The sequence below is a fragment of the Danio rerio genome, chromosome 20, assembly GCF_049306965.1.
Source record: "Danio rerio strain Tuebingen ecotype United States chromosome 20, GRCz12tu, whole genome shotgun sequence".
Lineage (NCBI taxonomy): Eukaryota > Metazoa > Chordata > Actinopteri > Cypriniformes > Danionidae > Danio > Danio rerio.
This window is the reverse complement of record NC_133195.1, coordinates 14,779,818-14,800,839: the sequence shown is the minus strand read 5'-3', so window position 1 is coordinate 14,800,839 and position 21,022 is coordinate 14,779,818. Positions and strand designations below refer to the sequence as shown.

At 35.2% G+C, this 21,022-nt stretch overlaps 1 protein-coding gene across 2 annotated transcripts in view; it reads right to left on the bottom strand.

Moving 5' to 3' along the window:
- Positions 1-21,022, bottom strand: part of sytl3 (synaptotagmin-like 3) — a 43,108-nt gene that overhangs the window by 4,301 nt on the left and 17,785 nt on the right. For both annotated transcript variants that reach the window (XM_021468533.3, XM_073933322.1), the window contains 7 exons: positions 16,599-16,715; positions 15,145-15,314; positions 14,931-15,030; positions 9,609-9,779; positions 6,432-6,534; positions 5,006-5,096; positions 1,615-1,793 (listed from right to left, as the gene is read on the bottom strand). In XM_021468533.3, the coding sequence (XP_021324208.1) occupies positions 1,615-1,793; positions 5,006-5,096; positions 6,432-6,534; positions 9,609-9,779; positions 14,931-15,030; positions 15,145-15,314; positions 16,599-16,715 (931 nt within the window). The remainder of the gene's footprint in view (positions 1-1,614; positions 1,794-5,005; positions 5,097-6,431; positions 6,535-9,608; positions 9,780-14,930; positions 15,031-15,144; positions 15,315-16,598; positions 16,716-21,022) is intronic.

Genomic DNA, 21,022 nt, shown 5'->3' with positions numbered 1-21,022 from the left:
CGACTGAAACTAAAAGTCTGTGCTCATATACCGTATTATCTGTGCAAGTTAATCCACTGAAAACATTGTTTTGTTAATCTTGATGTCAGTTTGATTTCTTAATCTACAATATTTTTAACTGCACCCCTTTTACCGTTGTTTTTCTAGGAGTGAATGATGCACAAAAAGAAGTATATTCATATACTGGAATAAAAACGTCTGGTTTACATGGACTTTAAGAATATTGTGGCTAAGGCATCAAACTGATGTCGTTAGAGAAGGACCGACCACCTCACCAATAGTAGAAGCAAATGCTTTATTGAAGATTACCAAAACTAGCATTCTTTTTCAGTGGATTTTCACTTGACTTGAACAACTTTTTTTCTGAACTTTGTGAGGGTTGTGTTAAGGGTAGGGCTAGGAAAAAGGACAGATTATACTGTTTGAATAAATAAAAAGTCCCTATAAAACCACATAAACAAGTATGCTAGTGAGTGTATGACTATCTGACTCAAGTATGGAGGAAGCTTTTTATGACCGAAGTCATTAAGTTCCAGCCACTCCTACATATCATTGAAACGGGTTATCAGTCATTGACATGTAGGCTACATAAGCTTGGAGCCAAAAAGTAGGTCAAATGGCTAGCCAAGTTGTGTCTCCTGTCTGCTATTATAATATGCAGTGGTGGAAAGAGTACTGAAAAATCATACTCAAGTAAAAGTACCATTACTTGCCTAAAAATGTAGTGCAAGTAGAGTAAAAGTATCTGTTGTAAATATTACTCAAAGTATGAGTAAAAAGTAGACCTTTCAAAAGTACTCAGTGAGTATTACGCTGTAAGAAGCTGATGCATGTACATGTAATTTGTTCATGTGTGTGTGAACGTAACATTCAGTAGTGCATTTACTTATTGCCCAGCAGGCACGCTACATCATAAGACATTAATACTAGGTTAGATTTAGGTCGTGATGTCAGATGACAAAAATTCAGTGGCTAGCCAGTGTCTAAGGACATTATTTTGGTCCAATAATGACATTAAATGACAATGTTTAGTCGATTTTAGGTTGTTAGAAAGTGACCAAAATCCAACGTCAAGCCAACATCTTACTTCAACATCATATTGACGTTAAATTCTGACATTTATTCATCAGGTTTGGCAACTAAAATCGAACATTTGATAGACGTCTTAGTGGTAACATCCACACAACGTCAAGCTGTAACATCATTACACGTTGATATTTTGTTGGTTTAAGGTTGGACATTGACGTTGGCCTGACGTTGAGTTCTGACGTTTACCCGATATTCATTTCCAAACAAAATGCAAGGTCCCCATGTAAGGGTACAACTTCAATCTGACGTCATGTTGATGTCATGTGTCTGCTGGGTTTTACGGCCATTTCGGTCATAATACAATAAACATCCGTGATCTCATCAGTGACATGCTTCTAAACAATCTCTGGTTCACTGTATGTAAAGATTTTGGACATCTTCTCAGACACTTTTAACACTTCTAAACAGTTTTCTGCAATTATAAAGTGCACAGGTAGTTCATTATGTAAAAATGCAGATTGTTTCCTCTTAAGTTGGGGTACGGGGGATAGAACATATAGTTTGTATAGTAAATGTGTGTGTTACCTTTGTGCAGTCGTGCTGATGTAAGTAAGCAGTTTTTCTCCCACAGGTTGAGTGTGAGTGTGGCCTGCTGGAGCTCCTGTTGGCTCAGACTGCTGAAGCTCATTCGGATACTGCCATCAGTTTTCTTCAATGCTGAAGTTTTCCGTACCAGCTCTCTGTGTCCTGGAAGGCAAAGGATCCTGGAAAAACAAGACAACACACAAACAGTTTTGGTCAAAATATTAGGCACAAGTACAGCTTATACAGTATATAAATCACTGTATATACAATACATCAAATACATTCTTGTGGAGAGGAATGGAGGAATTTAGTCTTTATCTATCTATCTATCTATCTATCTATCTATCTATCTATCTATCTATCTATCTATCTATCTATCTATCTATCTATCTATCTATCTATCTATCTATCTATCTATCTATCTATCTATCTATCTATCTATCTATCTATCTATCTATCTATCTATCGGAAAAAAAGGAAATTCTTTTTCTTCTGGAGAAAGTTTTGTTCACTTTATTTCTGCTAGAATAAAAGCAGTTTTTAATTTTGAAAAGCCATTTTAAGGTCAAAATTATTAGCTATTATAACCTATTTTTTTTTAAAGTCAACAGAACAAACCACTGTTATACAATAAGTTGCCTTATTACCCTAACCTGCCTAGTTAACCTAATTAACCTAGTTAAGCCTTTAAATATCACTTTAAGCTGTTTAGAAGTGTCTTAAAAAATTCTAGTAAAATATTATTTACAGTCATCATGGCAAAGATAAAACAAATGTTTACAGAACATGCTCATCATTATAAGGAAGCATTACTTAAAGCAAAATCTGACTATTATGCTAACAGAATAGAATCTAGTCAGGGTAACTCTAGATTACTCTTCTCTGTAGTTAAAAAATCATTAAGTTTTCCTGACACATCACTTTCTTCTTCAACTGAGTTATTTAACAGCTTCCTGTCTTTTTTTGAAACAAAAATTAAGGACATTCATCATCAATTACATACAAATAGTTCAGCCCCTGACTTCAGCCAAAATGTTTCTGAAATCATCACACATTTCTCTTTTGATACTTTTACCTTACCATCTACCGCTGAAATAGTTGGTCATATACAGAAATCTAAAACTACCAACTGCCTGCTTGATCCACTTCCTACATGCTTAGTTAAGACCTGTCTTCCATCATTGTCCAAACTGATTACTAACATTATTCACAAATCACTGGATTCTGGATCTGTCCCATCTTTACTTAAAACTGCTGTAATCACCCCAGTACTAAAAAAAACCTGGAGCTGATTCATCCAATTTGGCCAACTATAGACCAATTTCCAATTTGCCATTTGTCTCAAAAATACTGGAAAAATGTGTTGCGTCTCAACTCCATAAATATCTTGCTAATAACAATTTGTTTGAGCTCTTCCAGTCTGGTTTTCGTCCCAACCACAGCACTGAGACTGCTCTTGTCAGGATCACTAATGATCTACTATTGGCAGCAGACTCTGGTTTACTGTCAATTCTTATTCTCCTGGACTTGAGTGCAGCCTTTGACACGGTTTCGCACGAGGTTCTTTTGAATAGGCTTGCCTCACTAGGGATCTCTGGCACCCCTCTTTTATGGTTGAAGTCATACCTTGAAGATCGTACTCAGTTTGTTCAAATTAAAGATTTTAAGTCAAGATCGCAGATTGTCACTACTGGTGTCCCACAGGGTTCTGTACTGGGTCCACTCCTGTTTATCATATATCTACTGCCTCTTGGTTACATTTTCAGAAAATACAACATACAATTTCACTGTTATGCTGACGACACTCAACTCTACCTGTCCACCAAGCCCTCCTGTTCTTTTCCTCCTCCTGCTTTGAGCAGATGTTTAGCTGAAATAAAAATCTGGCTTTCAGCTAACTTTTTAAAATAAAACAGCAACAAAACTGAAGCCCTTCTCATCGGCACTAAAAGTGTTTTGGATAAAGCTGATAAATTCACTATAAACATTGATAACAGTACAATTTTTCCCTCCATGCAGGTAAAGAGTTTGGGTGTCATCTTGGATATCACACTCTCATTTGAAGGTCACATTAATAATATTACGCGTACTGCATATTTCCACCTGCGTAATATCACTCGTCTCCGCCCTTCTCTCACAACTAATAACACAGCAATTCTCATCCACGCATTAGTTACTTCACGTCTTGACTACTGTAATGCACTTCTTTCTGGACTTCCTTCCAAACTTCTCAATAAACTCCAACTGGTTCAGAACCATGCAGCTCGTGTCATCTCTAGGACCCCATCTCACGAGCACGTCACACCACTCCACTATCAGCTTCATTGGCTTCCAGTAAAATATCGAATTGATTTTAAAATATTACTTCTAACTTTCAAGGCACTCCATAATCTCGCTCCTCAATATCTCACTGAACTTCTCCATATCTACACCCCTTCTCGTACCCTTAGGTCTGCTAACAACTTCATTCTGGCACCACCTCGCACTCGACTGAGCAAAATGGGAGACAGATCTTTTAGCTCTATGGCTCCTAGGCTATGGAACTCACTTCCAGTAGATCTTAGGAGCAGTGATAGTCTTCACAATTTTAAATCACGTCTAAAGACCCATCTTTTTAAGCAGGCTTTTACTTAACAATTTTTTTATCATGTTTTTATTATGTTATTTTATATTCGCTATTGCGTTTTAACTTGTTTGGTCATTGATTTTTTTTAGTAATGTTTAAGTTGTTTAGCATGTCTGATGATGCTTACTGTAAGGCGACCTTGGGTGTCCAGAAAGGCGCCATTTATAAATAAAATGAATTATTATTATTATTATTAAATCAGTTATTAGATGAGTTATTAAAACTGTTATGTTGTTTAAAAATGTGTTAATAACTAATTTCTAATTCAAGAAGAAAATGTAGGGGGGCTAATACTTCTGACTTCCAACTGTGTGCATGTGTGTGTGTGTGTGTGTGTATATATATATATATATATATATATATATATATATATATATATATATATATATATATATACTCATTTGTTATTTTGATCAACTGTTTTCTAACTAAATAAATTAAATTAATAATTATTTAATACATTTATACAATATTACTGAAATAAATCTTGCTTATTTTATGTATATTTAGTTAATTTAAACAAAAATTCAGACAGTGTTTAAGAGAGTTCACTCTTTACTACTAGTGACTAATTTTTTTCTATTCTTCGTAATCTTACATTTTATTTATAATATTACTATTAAATATTAGACACTGAAACAACAATAAATGTGTGTACATATATTTCTAATATGACATTTGTGTTTTCGTTTTTCTTCTACATATTATTTTCCATTTATTTTCTTGCATATAAACTGCCTTGAGCTCCAGCAGATGTCGACTCACCCCTCGAAGTGAGCAGTTTTAGATACGGAAAGCAGCTTGGACACATCTGTAAAGAGAACTGTGAGCTGGCCTGGAGCTCCTAATAAAACACCTGCAGAGACACAATTTCAGGCTTTCAGTCTGTATTTAATTTAAAGACATATCAAACATAATCATAACAACAACAACAAATGGTCACACTTAATTTTGATGGTACGTTTGTTGAATTTAAGTTACATTGCATCTACATGCCAACTAATTCTCATTAGGTTATAAGTAGATTGTTAGGTTGGGATTAGGGTTAGTGTAAGTTGACAAGTGCTTGCAAAGTTTCTTATAGTCAGTTAAATTTCTGTTGAAGAAGCAGTATCAACAGGTATTAAGAAGACTGTCTACTATATTTCAATCGTCAAAAAAATTAGTTATTTTTCCTAACAGTTTATTCATTGTCATCCAAGATGTTCATATCTTTTTCCTTCAGTGGAAAAAAAGCTTAAAAAAAGGAAAAGGATTTTTATTTATTTATTTTTTTTTTAGCATATAAAGGACTTTTACAGTTCTCTGTGGTTTAAACTTCCAAGATGAACTTTAAAAGGGCTCTAAATTATCCCAGACAACGAATACAGGCAGGGTTTCTGTAGGTTTCATAAAGTCAAATTTAAGACCTTTTAAGACCCTTTAAGACCATTCAGAATTACAGAATTAGTGTAATCCATAGGTCTTAAACTCAATTCCTAGAGGGCTGGAGCTCTGCACAGTTTTGCACCAACCCTAATCAAACACACCAGATGCATCTAATCAAGGTCTTCAAGACTCTTTTGAACACCTTAATTATTTGGAACAGGTGTGTTTGACTAGGGTTGGAGCTGTGGCCATCCAGGAATTGAGTTTGAGACCCATGCATTATTAGTTTTCCTTAAGAAATTTAATGGGAAATTTGCTGTAAAAATGTGTAACAGCTGTTGTGAATTGTATCTCTATGCAATAAAAAAACTTAAATATAAAAAAATATGGTTTTATTGAAATGTACTGCTGGTCGTAGGATGGATGTCGGCATAAATTAAGCAGCTTTACCTGGACAAAATTAATACCTGTTTAAAATTATTTAAGACCTACTACAACATAATATTTAAGTGAATTTGAATGATGCTGGACTTGTCTCTGGCTAGCTAGTATGATATCTCTAGTTAGAATTTGAAAGAAAACTTTTCTGAAATTATATTATTAAGGAGAAAGTCAAAATGTGCGAATATAAATCCAGTTTTACCCCTAATAATCTAGTTTACATGCAGGGTTTTCACAAAGAACCAGTTTGTATATAAAAAAAAAACATTTCAAACATAGCATAAAATGTCCCGAAAACAGATTTAGAGGATATAAATGAGTCTTTCTCAAATAATGGTAGAATCGTGGTTAGGTTATTTTTAATTACATTTTATTTTCTTACCGTGTGTCTGTGTGTTGTTGTGCGGCAGAGTGTGGAACTGAGCCTGGATCAGCAGCAGCACTGAGGTAAACTGCAGCTCTGCGTCTCCACCCAGTTGAGGAGCCTGGTATAACACACAACACACTTTAGCTTCAGACTGCTCTCAAATCAGCTCATATAACAATACACCTCAAGACCTATCTTTTACAGCCTATTCTGTATTTGTGTCATTTGTTCCTTTCACTGGCAGTCTGCTTTACTTCCTTTCAAAGTCTCCAGTAAAAAAATAGCTGATTAAAATGATCAGTTCAGGGTGAGTCTCTAGTAAAGGATTCACTGACCCAAATGATCAGCTCAGAGTGAGTCTCCAACAAATGAATTACTGATTTAAATGATCAGTTCAGAGTGAGTCTCCAGTAAATCATTTATTTATTTATTTATTTATTTATTTATTTATTTATTTATTTATTTATTTATTTATTTTATTCATTTATTTATCCAAAAAGATTGAACAAACGGACATTCCCAAAAATTACACTTAGTGGAAATTTCACAGAAAAAGCAAGATATATCAGTGGTACTTTTACATTTCTTAAAATTTTTTAAACAGCTTGACAAGATCAAACTATTTTATAAATGTATAAATTATTTTAGAACTATTTTATAGAATAATTGTTTATCTTAATTTGTTAAGAAAACGTTATGGGGTGGCAAGACCAATGATTACTATGTTATTACCAGTCTGTAAGACTTATTTGAGTTAATATTTGGTTATTCACTACAAATATATCATTTAAATCATATATGGAGCTGTATACAGTAAAGTGTCTATGCAAATGTTAAAAACAAACCTATGCAAACAATCTAGCCTTTATAAACAAATTATTTAACAAAAAATATTATTTGGCCTACTGCAGTAAAATATTTGTAGTCTTTAATAAGCATGATGTGTACAAGATAGAGTTGGCATATAAAAGTTGTTGTCATGCGTGGTTGTTGTCATGCGGTAAATCCAGCCAATGTCATCATCGCAGATCCTATAGTCGCTCTTCAGATGCTGCACCCGCTGAATCAATCGTCTGATCTCAGAGCACTGTTGTGATACTTTGATTTGATGGTCAAATGGCGTCAGCGCAGGTTAAATCTGGACAAAATTTCTAATCGGCATGCACTGCTTTAAGACAGATTTTGATCGATCTGCGTCTCCAGTACGATTCACTGATTCAAATGATTCTTTCAGAGTAAGTCTCAAAGTCTGCAGTGAATGATCGCTAATTCAAATAATAGATGCGTTTTAAAGCATTTTAAACTGTCTTAAAGCGGTGCATGCTGATTAGAAATTTTGTCTGGATTGACGCTTCGCGGACACATGTGGCATCAAATACCCGCGCTCTGAGATTAGATGATTGATTCAGCCGGTGCAGCATCAGAAGAGTGACTGCTGGAGCTGCGATGACGACACCGATATTACACAATTAACCGAGGTCATTACATGATAACAACCACAGACTTTTTTGGAAATGTCCTTTTGTTCAATCTTTTTGGATTAAAGTGCTTGTTAAAAATGCTTTCATTATCCAAAATAATCTTAATAATTGTTTAAGACAATCAAAACACCTTGTTTTGGGTTTTACATTAATTGGAAAGTTTTATATCTACAAATGTAAATAAATGTAAAACTCCTTTCAGCATATTAAAACAAGACTTAGCCTAAAGAGTTCAAACTCCTAATATTTGTGCTGATTGCTTTGTATTTAATAGGCCTATTTAATTTTAGCTTTATATTACCCTCTCGTCTCCCCTTATTTCTCAATTGTTATATATTTAATTCATAAATCCCTTATTCTTTAAAAATAAACTACAGTTTGTAGAGACTGTATTCTGTTTTATTTGTACTGTAAATCTTTTGTTGTTATACAAAATAATAAAAAATTATGATCACGCCATATCGTTCATCATGACTGCCGCAACTTTGAGCCTTGAAGTGGGTAGAGTCTAGAGCTGCATCCGAAACCGCAGACTTCCATACTATACAGTACACTAAAAACAGTATGCGAGCTGAGTAGTACAGTATGTCCGAATTCATAGAATTTCGAAAATTTGTATGTGAGAAGTACCCGGATGACTTACTACTTCGGGCGAGATTCTGAAGTGTGCATTCCATGCATGCTGCACTATCCCATGATGCCCTATGAGAGAATTCATTTATACCAAAGAGCTTAGAATTATTAAGAGGCAACACTCAATAAAATGTTCCATTGCAACAGCAGCGCCCAGCAACAGCCCCGGATTCCAGCATTTTGGAGTGAAAGCGGTCGGCTGTCCATTGGATCTTATTGCTGTCACAATGGCAAGCAGCTGCTTCGTTTTTAATTAATTTATTTAAAAAGCTCAAGAAAGCTGAGATACAACCTGAAAGACGACAATGCAACATTTACAATCATTAGCACTTTTAATAGTTAATTTTACAGACTTATAATATGATGTTGTTTTATTGGAATTTTCCTTCCAAAATGGCCACCGCGGCATCAAGCTGTTTTCCAAATCGCACTAAAGTGTCGCCTCTTGGTGATTCTACTGTATGCTCTTTGTTCATACTGTGTAGAATGTACTTTTCTAACGGCTGAGTAGTACGTTTAAATTTAAATACAGTACCTACAGAGTAGTAGGCGGTTTCGGACGCAGACATTGTTTAAGTCAAACGCACCTGATCCTTTCAGAGTGAGTCTCCAGGAAATGATTCACTGATTCAAAGGATCCTGTCAGAGTGAGTCTCCAGTAAAGAAACTGATCTGAATGGGGTTCAGCTTGTGAAAGTGGATCATCATGTTTTCACTTGAATTATCATGACTTATTAGTGTGATTATTGGGGTAGGGCTAGTTTTGTTAATTCAACTTTCATACAAAATAATCATTCATCTGTACATATTTTAAAAAAAAAGTTTTTTCTACCTAAGTGCATTACAAATCAAGCACTTTTTTACTTAGACTCAAGTAATATTGAAAAGGAGAACATTATACTTCAACTAGAGTAATATTTAAATATAGTTTCTGTGCTTACTAAAGTGCCAGGTTTGTGTACTTCCTCCACCATTCTTGACAACACAATCAGATGGCTATAGCCTACTTACTTTATGAATGTGAGGTAGAACAATATGAGTGTGTAGCATCATAAACCAGGAGAATAGCAGATCTGACCTTTGGATTAAGTTTGCAGCAGAGCGAACGCTGAGAGTCAGTGTCCTCCAGATCCATGTCTGCCAGCCGGATGAGCGTCTCTCCCAGAAACAGTCTCCTCTTGAGTCCTCGACTGTGCCAGACGGAGAGCTGGAGCACAGCGCTGGACAGCAGATCAGCAGAAAGTACACACTGAACACACAAACAAACACCTAATTACATCCAGTCTAAAAAATGTAAAAAAAAATTGTGTCAACTAAACTGTGAATATTACAAATGGAGCCTTAAAAACACAAGTTTTTATGGTGGCTGAAGGAGCTTAAACATGTTACACTTTAAGAAAACACAAGCAAATAGAAAGAACACTATTGCAAAAACTTCTTCATCACTTTGACAACATGTGTGCACACAAATTCTCACAACACATGCAAATTCATAAAGATGCTGCAAATAGCGCAGACCATAACAGAAATGAGTCAGAAAACCCAAAAAATTACAAACTATCTGCTTCTTTGAGTCAGCGTTGTTGTCAGAGATCTGAGAAGTGGGTTTTTTGTCTGTTTTAACATCTTGATATGGTTCCTCGTTGTTGTTTTAGCCCTAATAATCTATCGAATTGCACAATTAACTTTAAACACTGCTGACTCTAAACACGCATTGATGGTGTTTTCTAATTTTGTTGCTATTTTTTCTTGCATGTGTTTTTTTAATTTGCAGTTGAGCTCTTTCCGTCAGCTTTTACTTTTAAACCACACTTAAAAAAATGATAATTGCTGTTTGTTCAAACTACTTATCTAAAATGAGCTGAAACAACACAAATTTTCTTTTTTTGGTGAAAACCTAATTGTTTTATGTTCAATCCACTTAAATTAGTAAAAACTAGTTAACTAAGTTAACCTAATTCCTTTATGTTGCACCAACACAAATCGATTGTGTGGAACCAAACATTTTTTACAACGTATACAGACTTTACCTGAAATTGCCCCTGTACTATTTGGGGAGCAGTCATTTGTAGAATTTGTTTCAAAAAGCCATAGTGGATATTTTTAGGTTGCAAACTGAGGAGCGGGAGTTTTCCAAGAGACAGAACAAAACGGGAGATGGGCCTAAAATACGGGAGACTCTCGGGAAAAACGGGAGTGATGGCAGTTATAATGTACAACCCATCTTCACTCAACAGCTAAAGAAAACCCATAAAAATTCCAGTTTGCGACTGAATGAATTTCCATGTCTAACCACAAGATGGCAAAATCCTTTCAGCTTAATCTTTCCTTTAAAGGTTCAGGACACCCCGGAGAACTTTTTTTATATTAACAGATTTGTGTGTGTTGAGCATCAGTTAAGACAATGTTAGCACCTGTCAGCTTTAACTGTGGGGAAAACTAGATAATTTTGAGCTTTTGTCAGCTAATTTCAGCTTCCGGGTTTGAAATGATTTTTGGGGAGGGATCAAAATCGGCGACGTAGCGCAGTACTGCAAGTGCAATAATGACGCGTCGGTTTCTCATTATTATTCATAGCGGAGTTCTCTTATCCTATGAGAAGAGCCGGCTGCTTAATTATTCATGAGACCTGCCAGACCTGCCAGAGTCAAGCCAGAGCTGAGAGACACGGAAACCACGGCACAGTATTTAGCCGTTCATGAAGGCTCATATGCGTTTGTTTCCATGATCCACAGGGTTTGTTGCATGTTTTCCCCCGCGATCTTGTCAGGGCCGATCATACAGCGAGAATTAGAGAATGGAGGACGCTGTCTTTTATCAGGAGTTTCTTTCACATTCAGACACATCGCCGTGCTGCTGTGTTTGCCTAAATCCTCCAGATTACCAGCAGGGCTAATGGTTAAAATAGACAGGTCAGGAGACCTGCTGCACTGAGTCTGCTGGATACGGGGATTGAGGGAAAAGTCCTCATTTATAGTGTTTACATGAACACACTTATCTTTATAATGATATAAATTTTGGTTATGTGTATATGAAATTACGAATAACAAATGTAGCAGAGCATTAAATTACTGTTCATTTCTTTCCTTTTTAACTTTGTGAACTTTAAACTCATGCGTCTCCTCACGGTTTGTCTCATTTTGTGAGCTAACTGTCAACAACAGTTGTTCGCTCACGTTCTCCCCTGCTGGCTACGCCCACTCCTGCCCGATGCTCGCGGAGTTCCACGCCCATTAATCATGCATCTTTTGAAAAAATTCTGAAGTAGACTTTAACCGAAAGTGGGGGGTGTCATGGCCCTTTAAGGTGCAGTAGTTCTCAAAATTTTTTATTTCGGGGCTGGTCTCACTCTCTCACGTGCTTTGTTCTAAAGCGACTATGCTTGGCAAGCCATGTGCAAGCCATATGCCAAGCCATACTACATGCTATTTCAGACCGAATATTCAGGGTAGCATGGTAAATAGTATAGTGTGTGTCACAGGTTGTCATTGTTCAAAAATTAACCAATGAAAATATAAAACCAACTTCACCTCAGTAAAGCAGGCTAGGCGAAATAGCACTGTTTACTTATGTTTTTTTGTTAAACTAAATAAAAATAACTTATGAAACTAAAAATAGTCATATCAGTCTTTTGCTGGAAGATTTCAGTGGCTGAACAGCACTCTGTGCATAAAACCCATTCGTAATACAACACAATCTATATCAGCTTTTCATGACTAAAATAGTTTAAAACATAACATCACCTGTCTAACAGAAATACTTCAGCCATTGTGTTATCCTTCCTCCAGCATGCAAAAGTAACTCCAATATTGATTTAGGATTTTTAAAAGTTTTGATTCAGCATTTGTTTTTACTGCTGTCAATTTCTCGTGTGAAGATCTGATCAAACGACGGATCTGTCTGCATGAACAGGGGTGTGCAGATGTACAAATCTACATTTGTTGACAGACAGTTTGTTCTACTTATCAGAATTATGGGAATTATTGGCCTGGCAATTTTTAACTGGATGAACATTTTTTAGTCTTATGCCTTAACCAGAATATAAAAATACATATAAATACAATTAGATCATTTACTTTAATCATTACTATTGAACTGTGAAGAGACTTTCAACCAGCACTAGAAAACTTGTTTCTGAAGACAATGACCTACTGCACCTTTAACTGAATTCTGAAGCGCAAATGATGTATCACGTAAACAAAATCAACAAACATAATGAAAACTTTCTTATGATAAAAAAATTCAGTTTTTATATTTAATTATAAAAGAACGCAGTATGATATCATGTAACTAGTTTTATTTATTATTTTACAGGCCTATACCTTTTTTAAAAACACCATCACTTCCAGTGCTTTCATTCTTTCCTTTAAGTTGTCAAAAGTGGACTAATTTAGTGAATGATGGTAATGTGGAAAATGACAAAACTGTAATAAGGAAAAAAACACTTGAAAAGTCTTAGTTTCTCTAAATTCATTCATTCATTCATTCATTCATTCATTCATTCATTCATTCATTCATTCATTTTCCAAATTATTTAATTTGTTTTTATTGACATTTTGTTGTCTAAAATGTGAAAAATATCTGAAAACATGGTAACTATTTGTTACTATATATATATATATATATATATATATATATATATATATATATATATATATTTTTTTTTTTTTTTTTTAATTAAATTACAATATTTCAAATTTTACATTTAAAACAAATGTCATCAGTAAAAAAAAATAATACATTACAACAATACAGCTAATACATTTTTTTTGTTTAAGAAATCCATAATTATACTGTATGATTAATAAATTCAGAGAAATGGGGAACTTCCAAATAGTTTTACAATTTTTTTTTGTTAATAAAATAAAATAAAATAAAATAAAATGTGGTAGCATGATCGCCTCACAGCAAGAAGGACAGTGGTTCGAGCCCCAGCTGGGTCAGTTGTCCCTGTTGGGGCAACTGACCCAGCTGTGTTTAGTTGTCATTTCTGTGTGGAGTTTGCATGTTCTCCCCGTGTTGGCATGGGTTTCCTCCGGGTGCTCCGGTTTCCCCCACAGTCCAAACACATGCACTACAGGTGAATTGGGTAAGCTAAAATGTCCGTAGTGTATGTGTGTGTGAATGCAAAAGTGTATGGGTGTTTCCCAGTGATGGGTAGTGGCTGGGAGAGCATCTGCTGCAAAAAAACATATGCTGGAGAAGTTGGAGGTTCATTCCACTGTGGCAACCCCAGATTAATCAAAGGACTATGCCAAAAAGAAAACGAATGAATGAATAAAAACATATTATGATATCAACTAGTTTCATGTTTATATTATTTTTATAAACCTTTTTTTTTTTAACACCATCCCTTGCAGTGCACTCAGCGCAAGAATTTAGTCACTTGGCTTCATTCACTTCTTTAAGTTGTCTTAAGTAGTGCACAAATGAGGGTATAGTAGATGAGTTTTGATACTGCTATAGTTTTACTAAAGTTCGCAACAAAACTACAAAACTGTTTCAATTAAAATAGAAAATAAATATAATTATGGGAAAAAACCAACCCAATCTCACAGCAATTCGTAACTTTTTCATTTAGTGGCTAATTCGTATTAATTTGTACAATCTAATTCGTACAATTTAGTACGATTTGCTCATTCCCCAATGACGGTTGGGTTAAGGGGTGGTGTTAGGTGCCACGCCTCCTTTTTAAAATCGAACAATTTCGTAAGACTGAACTCGTAAGAACTCGTACGATTTAGCCACTAAATTGGTAAAACGTAAAATACTTACATTTTCTCGTGAGATCAGGCTGGCAAAAACACTTGGAAAAGTCTTGGTTTCTTTGTATTTGTTTGTTTATTTATTTTCCAAAATATTTAAGTTGTTGTTATTGAAAATTAGGGTTATTCCACCAAATACTCTGTTGAAGTTAAGAAAGACATTTGTTGTTAAAAAATTTAAGCGTATCTGAAAACTTGGCACCTATTTGTTTATATTTATATAAAATAAATCTAAATTACAACATTTTTATTTTACATTTAAAAGAAATGTGATGTGTAGTTCAGAAAACACACACCCACGCAAAGAAAACACAAAGAAAACTACTGCATTATCCATAAATTCAGATAAACTTCCACACTCAAATTATATTTACTGCATAGTACAAACTACTTATTTGAAATGAGCTAAAACAACACAATTTTTTTATGGTACAACCTAATTGTTTTAAATTAAATTAAATTAAATTAAATTAAATTAAATTAAATTAAATTAAATTAAATTAAATTAAATTAAATTAAATTAAATTAAATTAAATTAAATTAGAATCCCAATATTATAATGGGTTCATTGTTGATATTTCAATGTAAACACACCATGGAGTTTAATGATTAACATTTATTGATGCATGACTTACCGTAAAGGTTTCGTTGTAAACCGGGTTTTTCCCTTTCCTCACTGCTGTCTTCATCTTAAAATTGTGACATTTCTTAGGAAGCAAACAGACATTCACATACCTGTTCAGAAAATAAACAGCATTTCTTTTATATGAAGTACATTATAACAACTGTATTCACCAGATGTATTTGAACATTTACAGTAAGTCTGTAATACGCATTAAACCAACGTACGGATGGCATTTCTTCTTCGTATCTCTGAACATCAAATTTCTGCAGGCTTTGATCGTAATCTCCAAACAGGACGTCCTGTTGTTGTAGGCCAAAACCACCTCGATTTCTCCAGTCACACTAATAGTGTTTTCAAACAGCACAGAATCCATCCCAGTGCTGCTGTTGCTGTCCTGTGAGAAACGTATTCAGAAGACTTTACATTACATTTTTATCTTATGTTACAGAGATTGTGAAAATTTCACATCATGAATAGTGACTGAAATTATCACGATGATCAATGTTATCACAGTTTCATTAAAATGACCTAAACAATGTTTTTAAATATATGTGAAATATACAGTTGAAGTCAGAATTATTAGCCCCCCTGACTTATTTGTGCCCCTCTTTATTTTTTTCCCCAATTTCTGTTTAATTAAGGGAAGATTGTTTCAGCACATTTCTAAGCATAATAGTTTTAGAAACCTATTTCTAATAACTGATTTATTTTATCTTTGTCATGATGACAGTAAATAATATTTTACTTAATATTTTTCAAGACACTTCTGTACAGCTTAAAGTGACATTTAAAGGCTTAACTAGGTTGATAAAGTGAACTAGGCAGGTTAGAGTAAATAGGCAAGTTATTGTATAACAATGGTTTGTTCTGTAGACTATCGAAAAAAAAAAGCTAATAAGGGGCTAATAATTTTGTCCCAAAATTGTTTTTAAAAAAGTTAAAAACTGCTTTTATTCTAGCCGAAATTGGTAGCATTTCATGTACTGTACACGGTTTTTAGTGTATTCATAGGTAATAAAAGGTATTTTTGATTTATTGTTATTTAAAACCTTAAAACCGGTAATCATAAAAACACTAACATGTTAATTTTTTGTGAGACAGAAGTGATACACAGAACATCACTTGTGTGTGGATGATCACTTGTGTGTTTTCTATTCAGAAAATAAAGTTGAAACTAAATCTCACAACTCTGACATTTCTTGAAATTTTTACTAATTAAATTGTTAAAAGTTAATATCTTGTTTACTGTATTTCTAAAAAAGAAAAAAACATCAGAATTGTGAAGAAAGTAATTGGAGAAAAGAAAGTCAGTGCAAAATAATAATTTCAGAATTATGAGAAATAATGTAAATTCTGGGAAAATGAAACTAAACTGCAAAATAAAAACTTTTTGAGATATAATATTGATTTTTGAGATATAAACTTGTGATAACAAAATGTCAAAAATCTAATTTAAACTATTATATGAAGTCTGGGAAATAAAACCTATTCTGATTTTTTTTCCAACCCATGGTGTGAAAATGCTAAAGTCTGCAAGTGTCATCTAATCAGACTGATGCATTACAGAGATTATTCTGCAGAGTTTAGCAGATGTTCAACAGTTTGGTTACTGAAAGCTCTGCTCTCTGCATTTATCTGATCACTCAGAAAACTGATTAGAGATTGGGTTAATACACACCCGCTGATCATCGCTGTATGCGGATGTGGATGAAACATCATCATCTGTCAAGCAAAGTGTGCTTGTTGAAGTGGACTGCGCCGTGGACAGAATGGGTAAACTCGGAACTTTGCACAGCTGTGAAAGAGAAAAATCAACTAAAATATCATCCATAGTCCAAATCAATTGAGTCAACCTCAATATTTTTACAGTAAAGTTGTCACAGGCACCTTTAAACGTTTAAACAGTCCAAGAACTGTCAGCAAACTTCTAAAATACATCAAAAAACTTAAAATCCTTTAAAATACACACTCTAAAGTTTTTTTTGTTGAGTCAAATGAACGTTTCTAGTCATTTCAACTTAATAAGTCAATTAAACTGGCTAAAAACATAAAGTTAAACTCTGTATAACCTAAACAATTTAGTTAAAACCTGATTATCTATTTTGAAATAAGTTAAACTAACAAAAATATTTGTTGACATTTTGTCATAATTTTTACTATTTAATATTGTAGCAAAACTCTGTATGCACCTACACTTTCTTATCAACTCTCCATGTCTCATGGTAAACATCTTGCAATTCAGTGTGACTTACGCAGGTGAGTGGGCTTTACAAACCACCTGTAGGGGACTCTTCTCCTCTTTGTGTGCACCAGACACCCTTTATTCTCCTTTTTAAAAACATTGTGCAATTCTGAGTGTGCTCTGTATAGGTGAGTGGGTTGGACAAACCACCTGTAGGACACACTCTGTCATTCAAAACACCCCCCTCCCTCCAGTAATAAAAAAAAAAAACTCGTTGACAAACTATTCATAGCATTATATACAGCTACTCTGTTAATTTGAAATGCTTCTTTAACCTTCACTTGTAGGTTGCTTTGGATAAAGTCATGTAAACATGAGTATTTCAAGTGCACTGGCAGGAAAAACAAGTTGTCAGTACATTAGCATATGGTACAAAAGTGTACAACATATGTGCACTTTATGTACTGATACATTTAAGGTACCAATTTGAATGGTGAATGAGGTACAAAAGTAATTTTGTGTTTTTTCCATAAGAAAAAAAACTGTAACAGCGAAAAGCCGTACATTCGGAGGTAAGCGGTCAGCTGGTAAATGAGAAAAGGAACAGTGTCATACTGCCCTGTAGCATCTGTTTTAAAGACACTTAACAATGTGGTTCTATGTCTAAAGGAGCTATGTATTTTTTTGCAGTTCATGTTTTTGTGAATCTACCAGAGGCCACTGTATATGCTTTTTCAGATCTCAAATTTCTCTTGCGAGTACCATTCGTGTCTGCTGTTTTCACATATTCGTGTCTGCTATTTCACCAGATGCCACTGTTGACTGACTGACTTAGGGACTGATCAACAAACTGTTCCCGCATCCCCACCGTTCCCTAAACCAACCAATAGAGTTTTAAAAAGCAATCCAAATGCCACATTATCGGATTTTACCACATTCTTACCTTGTTATTCATTAATTCATTTTCTTTTTGGCTTAGTCCCCTCATTAATCCAGGGTCGCTACAGTGGAATGAACCCACTTGAACGTGGGAAGAACATACAAACTCCACACAGAAATGTCAACTGACCCAGCCGAGGCTTGAACCAGCGACCTTTATGCTGTGAGGTGACAGCACTACCTACTGCGCCACTAAGTTGCCCACCCTGTTATTTATTTGTTTATTTTATTTTTTGCCTCCTGTTTTTTTTACCTGCTTTCTGAAACCGCCCTTCACCAGACTCAAACACAGTTGTCGCGGTCAACTCTGCTCTGCGTCTTAAGTTCGCCAACGAACACATCGAGCTACCGAACAAACTGGTAACAGTGGAAAAGCCGTCCATAGGGAGGTAAACAGACATCTGGTAAGCGAGAAAAGGAACATAGTCATACTGCTCTGTAGTAGAGCTGCAAGATTCTGGCTAAAATGAAAATTGTGGTTTTCTCTTGATTCTATAGATGTAAAAAAAAAGATTAATATGAGAAGGCTATTATTATTGTTATTTCTCAAACATATGGTAAAACAACAATAATAATATTATTTGAAGATCTGCTATTGGTCAAAATGCAACATTTTTAATAGATATTGAATGGTGGACTTGAACAGACTTAAAATTTGTCCTAGTCATTACTGCACAGTAAAGTGATGACACCAGAATACAACTTTTCATAATTCGGATGTTGAATTATTAAGTTTAAGACAGTTGCTTGCAATCTGTCATTGACAACATCATTAGACCATTTTTTTCTACGGGTAAAATCAGACATTGTTCATTATCAGATTCCCTCCTGCATTATACAACATTATATAAGCAAGAGCAGTTATACTGACACTGTTAAACATTTATTGTCATGCACAACACTATGTTCACTATGAAAGAAAAACTCAACTAAATGCTTGTTGCAATGCTTGTCGCAAGCATAACTCTAAACTGCAATATGATAATTGAAATGATGTCTGTGCTTTCGGTTTAATTTTCACAGCTAAATGCGGTTCATACTTCTCACGTGGCTCCCAAACTATCACTTTGTGCCACAAACTGAATGTCATTTACAACTTTATTACCAGTTATTCACTGCCTATGCAGGTTCTGTTGACTAAAGTAGACATAATTCACAAGCGCATGCCCGCCCTCTCTGTGGTAACAGCTCACTGTCAGCTCACATCACGTAGTTAATCTATAGTTAATCCGGTTAGCGTGCGTATTAGCCTCTATGGCCCCTATCTACTGCACAGTTGGCAACTTGTCATAACTTTTCTGTGCAACACGCTTATTTCACGCAGCCGCCATTTTAAAGTACCAAAGCGAGGCTGCGGTGGGAAGAAACCCGGAAGTATAGGATCAGCACTGTAAACATTGCAGTAACATGCCGTGTTCTACAAACCTCCAGCTGTTGCCGAGATTTCAAAATGCAGAAATGGTGTAAATATCACTTTAATATTATTCAGTAAGTTTATTTTAAACAATTCAAAGCAATTTAGCATCAAACCTCAACTCAATCTCAGTGATGCGCTTAACTGTCCTCCCAGGCTTTAGTTCATGGCAGCAGTTAAACACCGTGAGGACGCTTTCCTGCTTCAGCCTGTGTAACCCGGTGAGCGATAAAACACTGCAATCCTCTGCAGCACACCCTTGTGTTGTCTGTAATAGTGTTGTCCCAGTACTGAAGTTTTAAACCCGGCTATTTCCCGCTAACATGGAAGCGCTGCTGAGCGCGGATGACTCGACTAAGCTTCAAGGCTGCTTCGCGTTTCAGTATCCGTGTATCTGTGTTTGGTTTGTACTCAGTTTACTGCTCTTCAAAAGGCATTTTCAACAAAACATATCCAAATGTTTTCGGCTGTCCGCACCACATGCTAATGGTGACTCACGGTCTGCGCAGCCTCTGTAGCTCATACTGAATTGAACAGACACATGTCACTTCATAACTATATCAGCCGTTTTTCGACTGAACTAAATTTATTTTTCTATCTTGGTCACACTATTTGTAGGGCCAGAACAAATAGCCTCAGGGGGCATGTTTGGCCTGCGGTTTGCCAATTGAATAGCCCTGATCTAGGGGGTCGAATCGAAATCACAATCTTTTTTCGATTAACTGTGCAGCTCTTTCGATTAAAAGACGAAGTGCAGCCATATGTAGCTCTAGCTACATAATTTGCGATCTCCAGAAATGTATATTGGGCTACGTTTTTGAATGAGCTTACAGTATGTTAGTTGTTACATTCTAACGTATGTTATTCCAAGATAACAAAAGCTGAAACTAATAACATGTCATGACATGTCTTGTGTATTCTTTAGTCTTTTGATGATACATACATTAGTGTATGCTCCATCAACTCCATTCAGGCATCTTTTATTTATTTTGTTTATCGGCTTTGCTGTTAATTAAAGAATTACGGCTCAAAACAATAATTTTGGTCTAATTTTTTGGTTTTGTCGCAAATTGTCATGTATAAAGCAGGATATAGTACATCCAGGAGGTTGTAACATTTCATGGAATGCCGTGATATACTAATCAGAATCAAGTATTGCTTAATTTGAAGGTACAATTCATTCTGTTAGAGTTGTCACGGTGGCGCAGTGGGTAGCATGATCACCTCACAGCAAGAAGGTCGCTGGTTCAAGCCTTGGCTGGGTCAGTTGGCATTTCTGTGTGGAGTTTGCATGTTTTCCCCATGTTCACGTGGGTTTCCTCCGGGTGCTCCGGTTTCCCCCATAGCCCAAAAGACATACAGTATGCTATGGTTGAATTGGGTGAATTGGACGTAGAGTATGAGTGGGATTGATTGTACATGGATGTTTCCCAGTGACAGCTGGAAGGGCTTCCGCTGTGTAAAACATATGTTGGATAAGTTGGTGGTTCATTCCACTGTGTCGACCCCAGATTAATAAAAGGACTAAGCCAAAAAAAAAATGAATTAATTAATTTATTCTATTAAA